Source organism: Rhea americana, unplaced genomic scaffold (genome assembly GCF_003343005.1).
Source record: "Rhea americana isolate MKP2758 unplaced genomic scaffold, rheAme1 scaffold_3, whole genome shotgun sequence".
In the NCBI taxonomy this organism is placed as follows: Eukaryota; Metazoa; Chordata; class Aves; order Rheiformes; family Rheidae; genus Rhea; species Rhea americana.
In genome coordinates, this window is record NW_028186423.1 from 11,316,418 (window position 1) to 11,329,398 (window position 12,981).

At 35.5% G+C, this 12,981-nt stretch overlaps 1 protein-coding gene across 2 annotated transcripts in view; it reads left to right on the forward strand.

Moving 5' to 3' along the window:
* Nucleotides 1–12,981, forward strand: part of BORA (BORA aurora kinase A activator) — a 21,914-nt gene extending 8,933 nt beyond the window's left edge. For both annotated transcript variants that reach the window (XM_085309496.1, XM_085309497.1), the window contains 6 exons: nucleotides 3,056–3,273; nucleotides 5,544–5,697; nucleotides 7,527–8,122; nucleotides 8,531–8,662; nucleotides 9,916–10,093; nucleotides 11,542–12,981. In XM_085309496.1, the coding sequence (XP_085165622.1) occupies nucleotides 3,056–3,273; nucleotides 5,544–5,697; nucleotides 7,527–8,122; nucleotides 8,531–8,662; nucleotides 9,916–10,093; nucleotides 11,542–11,627 (1,364 nt within the window). In that variant the 3' untranslated portion in view covers nucleotides 11,628–12,981. The remainder of the gene's footprint in view (nucleotides 1–3,055; nucleotides 3,274–5,543; nucleotides 5,698–7,526; nucleotides 8,123–8,530; nucleotides 8,663–9,915; nucleotides 10,094–11,541) is intronic.

The window sequence follows — 12,981 nt, forward strand, 5'->3', positions numbered from 1 at the left end:
TACCATTAAATTTTGCACTCCTTTAGCAATATTAGCAAAAAAGTTTAAATTTTTTTTTTTTTTTTTTTTTTTTTAGTAGGGTGCTTGCTTAACTTGGAGCTCTTCCACTTGCAGATTGCTTGCCACAGGGTTCATAGCTCAGTCTTGCCTTAAGCAAAACTGTACTTTATTTCCATGCTTTTAATTTAATTTAAGCTTTGGTCGTTGCTATAAGTTGTGTGGTGGCAAAAAAACCTGTGGCTGATGAGTGGGAAGACAGACTCCAAATTTAACTGTCTGATCGTAACTGCTACATAAAGGAATTGCTGTTAGCTTCTCAGGCAAGAAGACTAGAAAAGCCTCTTATGGTTCAAGTACATGAATAGCAGCATGGACAGTTCAAGAATTTTTTTGGCTGCCTGCTTCTATTTCAGCGGTTAGGTTTTCAACTCTGTGCAGGTTAAACTGCCTGTGAGATCAGATTTAAATCTGTAAACAAAATTAAAACAAACAGAAAACTGGAACTATATGTATTGCTTTAGTGTTTGACCTTAATGAATTTTGCCATTGATGAATAGTTTGTAAATTCATGAAATGGTAACTTTAACGTACTAGAAATATCCAATTAGAATAGAGAAACAAAAAAACTTGTCACCATGAACATCAAAGTATGTGGAAGGCATGAACGAGTTCTGTCTTGCTTATACACTATAATAATTCCTTTTTAACATCTAAAATAAAAATACAGTTTTGGAAAAATGCCAGTAAGTAGATACTAATCAATATGAAATTGTTGCTTTAAAGAAAGCAATGAACTTCAACATGACAAGGAGAAGTGGGACCTTGGTAGGCTTTAGGACAGAAAGGATTTTTTTTGTAAGGATTAATAAATGATCCTTAGTAATATATGGAGTAGGTGCCTAGAGTAGATTAATCCAATTTACAAACACAACAAGGCACTAAACRCTTACTTAGTGGAAGTTAATAATTCTAAAGTTAAAAATAAATAATTTATTTATTATTTTCTTATATTCTGATCTTCTATCTGTAGATCTCATCTAGTTTACTTTCTTATATACTGATTCATGGATGCGGTGTGGACTTAGAGATCTGTTGTAGATGATTATAATAGATTTCAGACATACAGAACTCAAAACTTCTGACCCCATTCCAGAACTTTATAATGAAGAGAAAAGGAAGATGGAATATATTGAGCATGATGACCTTGAAATTAAAAAGCAATTGATTATGTATCCCTGGAAAATAACTGTGTGTTGCAAAAAGGTCATTGGTAGAAATGTGTACTTTTAAAACATCAATTTTAAATATGATTATTTGGTGAGACTATCTCTGTTTAGCCAAAACTTTTCTGATGCAATTTGATTTGGAAGTTCCAGCAATATGAAACTTGTATAGTTTGCTGTCTGTTCTCTTTATAAACAATGGAGAGAAATACTTGCACCTCATTAACTGCAGAGAGAGGAGTCTAAATAGTTTCAGATGTTTACAGCTGTTCTGTAGATTTTCAAAACTAGCAGAAGGGTTCCCATTCCAAAGAGTATAGTGGCAACACATCCCTAATAACAGAAGACATTTGAGTTATTTTGATTCTCTGTAAAGAGGTAGCCAAAAGGATTTCTTAGAGTAATTTAAATTACAAGGGACCTCTGAAGGTCATCTTTTCCAACTCACTAGCTCAGAGCAGGTCCAGCTTACATACAGCACTAATGGTTTCCATAAGGACAGGCACAACATACTGTTCAGTTCTGTAGTTGGAAAATTAATGCCAGAAGTCTGTTCAATTTCTAAGTTGGCATTATGAGTTGTGGTGTTTCTTTTTGTTTTGAGGAGGGAATTGAATGGCCAGATATGTAGTTTTCTCAGTTACACATGAAGGGAGAGTACCACTGTACTTAGGCTGACCTACCTAAAGTAGAGCTCTCAGCAAGATCAAAAGAATGGGTTACAAAATGAGACTAGGAAAAGCCATAAGTAGCTCATAGACTATCTGGAAGGTAACATTCAATTAAGATTTCATCAACTTTCTATTTCTCTGAATGACACAACTACAGAGCCAGCCATTGACCAAAGGAGCATCATAACACAAAATGAAGCTGAGCTGTACCTAAGCAGGATAGTTGCTTTATAAATAGCAATTTTATCATAATCAGTGTCAAAGTGACAGCCTGTCTTTCTGGGAAGTATTTCCACTTGAGATAGAAATATCTGATTTTTAAATAGTAACATGCAAAATATTCTTTTTAGCTTGGTTGATGCAGTTAGAATTTAAGCTGCATAATAACGGAGTTGCTGGAATTTGTTAAAGATGATATCCAAGAAAATTACCTGTTCTTATCACTATTTTTACTTTGTTTATTTTTCTTTCTCAAACTTACACTGTTCAGGGAGGATTTCTGTGTCTACTATCTTTAGAAAGGAAAAAGGTGTTCACCTTGAACTACTTTCTATTCCCTTTATAAATAGGAGTATKTGTCTTAAATTTTTGATTACAAGTCAGCACCATATCGTTAATAAAAGTGATGTTGAATAAATGTTTTCATCTTCCATCTATCTGGTATCTTTTTGCTAATATCATTTTGGAAAAAAAATGGCTGTTTCAGATCATTCCTACTCAATACATGTCAAAATGTATGTAGGSAGGAAAGAGAGAATGTTTGCATGCACTTGGATCATAAAAATTCTTTTCTGCTGTCAGAACTGTAGTTCCTGAACTATGCAGTCTAGGTAGTTTGATAATGACTGTTAAGTGTTGTCATGCTTGAATTAGCTTGGTGTTGGTTACAACATTTGTGGACAAGAAAAATGTTCTAAAATTTATTAGGGTTTGTGGGTTAGAGGGTGTTTTATAACATTTTCTGTCCTTTTCATGTTGAATGGAACAAAAGTTACTGACGTTTTGATTTTAAATCATTCACTGTATGCAAGGGTCATATTTTTCTTCCTGACACTTCCTTGAACACAGATTCAGCACTCATTTATTGTAGAAGAAGAGAACAGGACTCTCATTTTGTCATCTCATTTGGAAACAAACTTTTTTCCTCCACCACAATTTTAGGTGAATATTTTAGAACGGACGAATTCGCAGATCAGTCTCAGGAAAATCTGAGCTCTTCTTCACTCAGAAGAAAACTGTTTTTAGAAGAAAATGGAAGTGTATCTGAGTGTCTGTCCCCTTCTCTGCAAAGTCCATGCTGTAGTCAGCAACTTGGAGTGCTTTGTTCAATAGATATATCTCCAGTCCGGTGCAGAAGCCCTCTGGAAACATCTAGTTCAGTAAGTAGCCTTTTTGGGGATGGAGGGAGTGAGAGTGTATATTGGCTTAGCAGATATAAGAGGAGTACTTGTGGCAGGCTTATACCAAGTCTGTGTTCCGATAAGCTTCACAAGATGAATTACTCTAGTTTTAGTAAGTTACAACTGCTTGATGAGAGAATAGGTAGTATAATGAAGTTTCTTCAAATTCCAATTTGATAAGAGTTATGTGAATGGAAAATGTCTTGAAAGACTATATATACATATATATGTGTGTGTGTGTGTGAGAGAGAGAGAATATAGATATCTAGATATATAGATACATATATCACTGGTTATTTTTTATTATTTTTTATCATATATCAAATTATTATGTTGTGCTGCTATTCTTTTGTCTAGAAGAGATTGTGTTTTAGTATATACTGTGCTCAAAAGGAAAGAGGAAATGATTCACTAAAGAATCTGGAATTCTTTTTTATTTTGTATATGCATTAAGGCTTGCTGAGAACATAYGTGAGATCGTTCCTTCTTCATAAAATGTGTATATCAGAAAAGGCCTGTTTAAATTMATGAATTACTATCTACGTAACAGCTGATATGAACAAGCTATCTAATTGTTCTCCTTAGAATTTTAAAATCTTTTGTGGTGGAAGAAATGACTCATGATAGCAAAGAGGTGCCTGTATGTTTGTTTAAAAGAATCTGTAAAACATAAAAATCTTGCTGGCAAAAGTGTGTTCTGCAAGCCTGGAAAGAATAGCACTGAGTTTTTTTTTTTTTTTTTTTTTTTAACTATGAAGAAGTATGAAGAACATTATTTTAAAGACTTTTTTCTGGTGGAGGGGGGAAGGTATATAAATAACTTTCTTTGGATTGTTACTCCTGCAAGTCAGATTTTGCCTGTTAGTGGATGCAGGTTCTGATTTTCATATTTTAGAGAAAAGCAACAAAGCCCTGAACTTCTCTAGGAAAAAAATTTATATATATATATATATATATATATATATATATATATTTAAAGCTGAAAATTCCTTACTTTCTTATTTTAAAAACAAATTAAACATCTTCATTAGGAGCTCAATATTGAATAACAAAACTACTATACTTACAGTGCCACATAGTTAGATACCATCTTTCAGTTTAGAGATTCAGCAATGCAAGACATATTGTAATACAAAATAGATTTGGCAACTCAACAAAGTCTCATGTTAAATGAGACACTGAGCTGATAAGCATATAATCTCCTTCCCCTTCTCTTGTAAAAGTTCTGCTTCTCTGTGTAAGATCAAAACTATGGCATTTAATGTCTAAGTGATGCTTGTCAGACAACCATTTCATCAGCACTTGAAAATGTCCAAATTCCATAAAAAGTTATAAGTCTAGAGAACAAATTTCTCCATGTCTTTCCAGTCCTTATGTCAGTGTGTTGAGCTATGACGTCTTGTAGATGTGGAAATACTGGTAATGGTTGGGGTTCTTATCACTGTTCATGCTCCTTGCCCACTACACAGGGAGCAGATAGTGTTGGATGCCCTTTTTTCTTTCCATTGACCACAGAATATAGATGAATGGATAAATGTSCACATTGTGTACCTTTTTTAAAATTAAGCTAGAAGAGTCCTACTCCTGGATAGACATTGCACAGCTAAACTGGTTTTGGTGATATGTCTTCATCTGTTTGGAGGCAGAAGCATCTGCAAAAACTACCTCAGTGTGTGACTTTCCTATCTTAAAAAAAAAAAAAAAAGAGCAGAATAACCTCACTGTGGTAAGCTAGTAAAGGGTTCCTGCGACATAGCTATACTTCTGAAAATTATTATTATTTTTTTTTGCAACATATACTGAAGCAAGACTACAACTTTATTCACTTAAGAAAAATTACATCGACAGCTTATGAGCTAAAAATTTCAGGTGATGTGGATTCCATAGAAATATTGGACYGTTTTCATCTGCCATGGTATGAGTAAAAAGCTAAGAGATGAAATGTTTGARTGTATTTAAGGATTACATGATTTCCCTGATTACGCTTGTCATAGTTTTTACAATAGATAATATAGTTTTACTTGGTATTATATGACAGTTTATATGGGTGGATTTCTCATTCCTGTCTTGAGTCATAAGGTGCAAGTAAACAGYTGCAGGTGGAGTATTTAAAGTAATGTTGTTGTACAGGGTTAGTTATTCTCAGTATTGCCATATTAAGTATTTTCATCAAGAAAAGCTACTCTTATATATTAATCTAAGTTTACACTGTGGGAAAAAATACATTTTTATTTTTCTTGTTGTTGAAGGGTCAATTTTCCTCCAGTCCTATTCAAGGAGGAGCAAGGGCTTACAGTCTGGGGAGCATAACCAGTCCCACATTTCCAGAGGGGTCCCCTGCACATACTGGTTCTCCTACTTTTTCGCCAATTGCTTTCCATATAAGAAAGACACCACTGTCAGGTATGGCTTAAATATGTTTGCATCTTTTGTTCTTGATTTGTTAATTCTGATTTAAAAAGGAAAAAAAAAGTGTTGCAGAGTTCTGCATCTAGGGAAAAATAACCCTAGGCACCAGTACAAGCTGGGGGCTGACCTTCTGGAGAGCAGCTCTGCAGAGAAGGACCTGGGAGTGCTGGTGGATGACAAGTTGACCATGAGCCAGCAATGTGCCCWTGTGGCCARGAAGGCCAATGGTCTCCTGGGGTGCATGAGGAAGAGTGTTGCCAGCAGGTCAAGGGAGGTGATCCTGCCCCTCTCCTCAGCCCTGGGGAGGCCTCAYCTGGAGTGCTGCGTCCAGTTCTGGGCTCCCCAGGACAAGAGAGACATGGAGCTACTGGAGAGAGTCCAGCATAGGGCTACGAAGATGATCGGAGGGCTGGAGCACCTGCCCTGTGAGGAACGTCTGCGAGAGCTGGGCGTCTTTAGCCTGGGGAAGAGAARACTGAGGGGGGATCTTATCAATGTGTACAAGTACCTGAAGGGAGGGTGTCAAGGGGATGGGGACAAACTCTTTTCAGTTGTCCCCTGTGACAGGACAGGAGGCAATGGGCAGAAATTGAASCACAGGAAGYTCYGCSTGAKCGTGAGGGGGAATTTCTTCCCTGTGAGAGTGACGGAGCACTGGCCCAGGTTGCCCAGAGAGGTKGTGGAGTCTCCTTCTSTGGAGATCTTCAAGGCCCGCCTGGATRCAACCCTGTCTTACATGCTGTAGGTGACCCTGCTGATCAGGGAGGTTGGACTAGATGATCTCTAGAGGTCCCTTCCAACCTTACCCATTCTATGATTCTCTTTTTTTACTTTATCACTGGAACTTTTTTTTCTTTTCGTAGGTAAGGTAGTAGATCTGGCAAACCAGCAGGTTTGTCATGTACGACACATTTACTGTTTAGCAGCAGAATGTCATACTTGTTAGAAACAATGAAATGTATCTACTTGCAAAAGACAACTAAAGAAAAACTTTTTGGAAAAGGTATTGAGACCTTATAGGAACAAACGAAATACAAATGATTAATTCTGGTCTGAGGAGAAGGTTTAAAGCCAGATGTCAAATCTAAGACAGGTCACAGTTCTGATTTAGCCCCACCTGAAGCATCTTAATCCCAAAAGAATGTTTAGCATGAATTTTCAAATCATATGATTCCCCAAAGATGATTTAAAATTAACTGATTTAACAGTTTACAATTTAGCAGCAAAGAAATCAAGAGGCTTTGCAACCTTGTCATTTTTTGGAGAATTTCTGTATATAATGCTTCATCCATTGCCTTGAAAGACTTAGGCCATACTTATGCATAATTTTGTTCTGATGAACCTTGAAGTATTTCGATACAATTGCAAATAGAGACTGAGTTGATGTTTTCCTACCTGTTTGATTTTCTTGAAAACTTTATTACTACTGAAATTTTGTTAATGTGTATAGAATGTATGCATTTACATCTATTCTGAAAAATGCCACAGAACCAGCCTGTATATTTTTTTTTTTGTCAAAGGATAGTGTAGTATTTCCATTTGAAAATGCAAGGCCTTTGACATAGCGAGCTGAGTCGTAGGAAAGAAATTTGACRGTAAAAATGAGGTTAGAATTTGCCTTTATCATGATAGACTAAGTGTTTTTTAAGAAGTCTTTGGCACTGGGAGGTAGTGCTAAGTGAAATACTATATAGTTAGCTTTAATTATTTGAAGGATCTGTAGCTGTTATAGGGCTTTCAGGATACTACCTCTTACTCCATCTAATATCTAATTTAATACTTTTTTCTTTTTCTTTTTTTCTTTTTTTTTCTCCTATGAACAGATCAAAGAAAATTTACATTTCGTTCTCCGGATATTCCTTCTGCTTCAAAGAGGATGACATCTCCCAATACAAGAAGTCCTTATATAGATGGTTGTTCTCCAATTAAAAATTATTCTCCTATGAGGCTTGGAGCATGTAAAGGAACAAGCCAGTATCAGACTTCTCTCATTAGAATACCGTTAACTGTTGAAAATCACAATAAGGAGGAGGAAGACAAGGAGAATGCATCTCCAGTAGAAGCTCGATTCCCAGAAATGGATAATGGAATAAACTTATGTCATCAGGACGGTGATACATTTGCGCATGGTACACATCTAGTTGTTGCAACTGTGTCTATTGCACCAGATCCCTCAGAAGCTTGTGAACAAAGGTTGTCATCATTTCAGGATATAGAAGGCCTAAAGGAAAATAATACTGTAGATATGGTTGATGAAGTGTCACAYGAGAACACTTGGATAAAAGAAACAGTTGGCAATAGCAATGCACCAATGACCAGTTTTATGACGGGAATTACTTTCAGTATTGAAAACTCTCGCATGTGCATGTCGCCTCTTGCAGAAAGTAGTGCAATTCCTTGTGACAACAGTAGTATTCAGGTAAAAATAAAAACGTTTTTTTCCTTATCTATAAAAACAACTTGACATACTGTCATTTAATTTGTCTATCATTCTTTGTAATTGTCTGGTTTCTCTTACTGGGTGAGGCACACAGGTTGTACTGGGATTCTTTTTCCTATCAYTTCCTTTCTCCAAAGGAATTGTCAAAAAAGTTGTAAATAATTTTTGTGTTACTACAAACAGTAATAGATTTAACTTAATCTAAGCTACTTGATTCTGGCTGACCAGTTTACAACCTGCTTTTGTTATTAATGGATATATCTAGTTGGTTTGTGTGGTTAAGTTGTGTTGTGTTAATGAAATGTAAGTCTTATCAGGTATAAGAATTTGAAGAGTTTATTAACAGTAAATTGCTATACATGTTAAAGCTCTGATTCTTGCTTTTAGGTGGACAGTGGCTATAATACACAGACATGTGGAAGTAGCATTATGGATACTGCTGGGACTGAGAACAGTTGCAGAGAAAATGATGTGAATACACATGTGTTTCAGAATAAATCTCAGCTTCTCAGAACAAAGGTAGGAGTTACACTGTAGAACAAAGTGATAGCTTTTCCATCTACAGCTTCTATTCCCTGCTTCCTTCAGCTTTGAGAAGTTTGAGACAGACTGTCAGGCCAATAACAAGGCAGAAAGCGTGTTCATTTAGTTGCACTTCAGATATTTGGAAAACAAGAAATAAATGCAGGACGAATAGAAAACTGCCTACAAAATTAATGTGTTGTATGACAATGGCAGAGGTAGTTTCAGGGGAAACTGAGGTAAGCAACATCACAATCTATTATTCTTCATGCGCTTATGGCTTTTGGTGCATGATAGCCTGTGCTCCTTATTTTTGTTTCTCTTGTTCTTACTGTGTTTCTGTTGCAGAGCATAAAAAGATTGAAGCAAGCCTATTCAGTACTGATTTCATTTTGTATCTGGGATGTTAATAACCACTTCTCTCCTACCATGATCTGGTGCAAAGATGATTCATGGTAGAGAGCGGGTTGAAGGTGTGTCGTAGACTGATAACATCAAAATTTGACTCTAATAATTTGATTAGGATAGTTGTGCCCTTACAGGAAGAATATATACCTATTTTTTTTCTTTCATTGACTTCTGAAAATATCTATTTCTTCTGAGGTCTTGTTCCTCAGAAGTTGTCCCGTTAGACCTAAGTTTCACAAGTGAATRTATCCATCAGGATTAAATTTCTTATAGCAGACCTGTTGTAGAGGCTTCCCAATGCCTTGCAACTTTCTAGATATTACTAGAATTCTCTCCTGTTTCCTCTGTAGCAAACTGAATAGGTCAGGAAATTGCTTGCATACTGTACAATACCTCTGATTCTTTAAGATATATTATCCATATGTATTCTTTGACCTGTTTTCTTCAGCCACTGTTGGTCTTTCAATTACTAGATCCTGATTAAGTCCAACTTTATAATTTGGATGAGAATTTAAGTGTGAAGGCATTTAGTACTTYTTGCAATTCTCTCCCAATAGAGAACCCACAGAGAACGGAAAGAAAAGTATGGATTTTTCTGGCCAGAAGTATGTGTTTTGGCCCTTTCAGAGCATGTGTTCACTAAAAGAATACTCTTGCTGACAGCACATCTTAAAAAAAGTAATGTGGGGAGAAAACATCTTTCATTTGTTTTTCAGAGTGGAGAGATGTGAGACTAGGGCTAACTGTGACTTCAAATTTGCAGATAATAAGTTTGGATCTTGTTCTATTTGGGGAACTTTTTTGAAAATGATGTTAAAATAAACTTCTCCTTATCAACCTAGGAGTGTTCTGTTTTAAACAATAAGGACAATCAGTTGTTGAGATCAAAATCTCCAGAGAAGCAATCCTGTTTGCACAAAGCTAAAAAGCATAATATAGTATTCGGTCAAAATGCAACTTGCAACATTTCTACCTGGAAACATAACAATGAAAATCAGATTCAGGGATTTCACAAAAATGGTATGTAGTTTTCTGATTGAGAACTTAAAATTGTGTTGTATAATAGTTGTTTATTGTATATTATCTTAGTTACCTGCATTGTACGTACTCTTTTGCTTTCTTAATACAAGTGTGATGAATTGTCTTGTATGTATTTGGGGAGTTTGTAACTTACTTGTTTTTTTCAGGTCCCACTGACCACATTTATTGGTATTAAGTGATTCATTTGAAAACTGAGTGGCTAAACTTGCTTTGTATAAAGAAATCATAGTGATTTTTTTTTCTTAATTGTGTTCCTTCCATGGTTAGAGGTCGTTTCTTTGAGGAGGCATGTTGTTTTGAAAGTTTGGKTATAACTTCAGCTTCAAGAGAAATACTTTGGATAGAGTGACCAAATCCAGTGTAACTTGTACAGGAACTAATGTAACTGCAAAAGCACTTAAGTCACAGTGCTTGAAGATGTGAGGGAAATTCTTCTTTGGGAGGGAAGGTGAGAAGGGAGAACCAGTTACAATTTGGGTGGCTTATCCCTAATGGGATTCACTATGTGGCTGCAGGAATTCTAGTATTGATATCAAGAAAGTGTCAGTAGACAGAAAGGAACTGCTAGAGATGTGAGGAGAGTAGGATGGAGAACAGGATAGGGATGAATGCCTGTCAGTGGCAGCCTAAAGTAACAATGATGAAGCTATGGCAAGATTCTCACAGGGAGAGGAAGAAACTMTTCTTAATGCTAGAAACATATATTCATTAGTTAGCTTTATCATGAGCGCTAAGATGTACTCTTGGTTACCTTAATCTTAAATGATAGCATTATTAAAGTAATTGTGTCGCCACTAATATTCAAGATCACCTAACTCCACTAATCTCTCATAAGAACACTCATTACCAAATTGATGCTTTGATATCCTTTCAGAAAAACACAAGCAGGTACTATGAAGTTAATTGGTCTTGGTACATCATTAAGGAAGTGTGCAAACTTTCTTCAATTATAGTAAACAACTACATTTTTATTTCACTCTTGCATCAAAGTCCAAATACTATTATACTTGCTTACAGAARTTAACATAATCAATTAGAAATACAATTTTTAAATGCCAGTTACTGCAAAAAAGCATTAATTTAAACAAATTATCATGATAGCTTCAACAAAACTGTTGATGACCAGAAGTCATGGAATGAGGAAGTCTGGAAGCCCCAAACACCTAATCAAATCAGATTGGTTAAAGTATGGTTGGATCTGATTAAAAGAATCTTTGGGGTTTATAGATGTGAATGGGCAAGGAGGGAAAAAATAAATAAAAAAGAAGCGTTTCATTTCTAGGCCTGCTGATTCAAAGGGGATGGAAACTAACATTTTACAGTTATATGTTTGTAGAGCTCTAAAGTAAGCTTTGCTGAATTCATCAAAAGGAAAACTCCATTCTACTAATTGCTCTAGTTGAAGTGGTCTTTCTCTCTTTTTATAGCAAGGATATCCAGTCCCAGGATACTGGATGGAAACTCTGCCTCCTATTCTATTCAACAACCCACAGAAGTGCCTGTATCAAAGTGATTAGAGCATGGCTGATGAGTAGCTTTTATACATTAAGCCTGAAACAGAATGAGTCAGATCCAAATCTGGAAATTGGGAGGCAACTGACAGCATTTTGTAAAAACTTTGAAAGAGGAAATATGAACAAAATTTTATGGCATTAAAAAGCAATGTCAGAACTGAGATTTGCATACAAATATTGTATGAATAGAACAGTTCTCCATCAATTTTCATCAGTACCTCACCAGCAATGGCTTTGGGAACAGTAAACTTAAATAAACGGGGGAACACCATCAGTAAATTGTCATTTAGTCTTAGTTCTAACATTGCGAAAAAAAATCATTTAAGATGTTAACCARTCTGAGATGGATTATTTTTACTTCCACAACAATCAATATTTCTGTAATAAGTATTTGAGTATTATAGGGATTGATGATTAAACCTAATGTCCTAATGAATTATCTATGCTTGATCTCGAAACTGTGCCCTACTAAAACCTGGAAATACACCGATTTGGTAACTTTTAGAGAATTAACTTTGTAAACTAATTTGAGTAAGAGAAGAAACTTATGCTTCTGGAACAATGAAGAGTTGAACAGGCCATTTGAAATGTTCTTAGCTTTATCTTATAAGGTTTGTAGTTCCTTGTCAGAGATTGGAAGTTGTTTGCCACCTTGCTGCTTTTTTGTTGCCCATGATAGTTCATTTAACAATACCTAATCAACTGAAAGGACAAACTTCCAGAATGTGCAAAGGATTTATTTTTTGCAAATGTGAGAATTATGACTACTAACACTTGTCAATGTAAAGGGGAAAAGAGCAGGGTAGTCCAAATTATGACCCATTTCTGGACTGTTCTGTGTAATATGAATGATTAAAATGTGGTTTTATTTTTTTAATTAAGCTTTTTGATTCTTTGTAGTGGTATGTTCAGTGATCAAAGGCTTTCACAGTGGTTTCAAATAAAGCAATCACTAAAATATTTAATTGCACCCTTCATGATTTTTTTTTTTTAATTAAAGGTGAAGGAAAGCTACCTCACAAACAGGTGAATATGAAAAGTAAGACCTCCCCCCCCCCCCAAACTATGTGTTGTCTCCTGTCTTACAGTCTTTGAATAGATTGTAGCAACAAGGCATTGGGATAATTTTAAACTGACATGCGTATTTTTTATTATCTTTATCTAATCCTCTGATAGAGGAAATCTATTGTGCAAATTATTGTTGATCATTCTGTTTCTCCAGTTTTACTTAATGCATTGGCTGGCACATATTGCACAAAATGGTCATTGTTTACATTAAGTTAATTTCAGTAGTTTTAACRCGAGTCTTATAGCGTGGATAATAATTGTAAATTGAGTGAAACAGAATAAAGA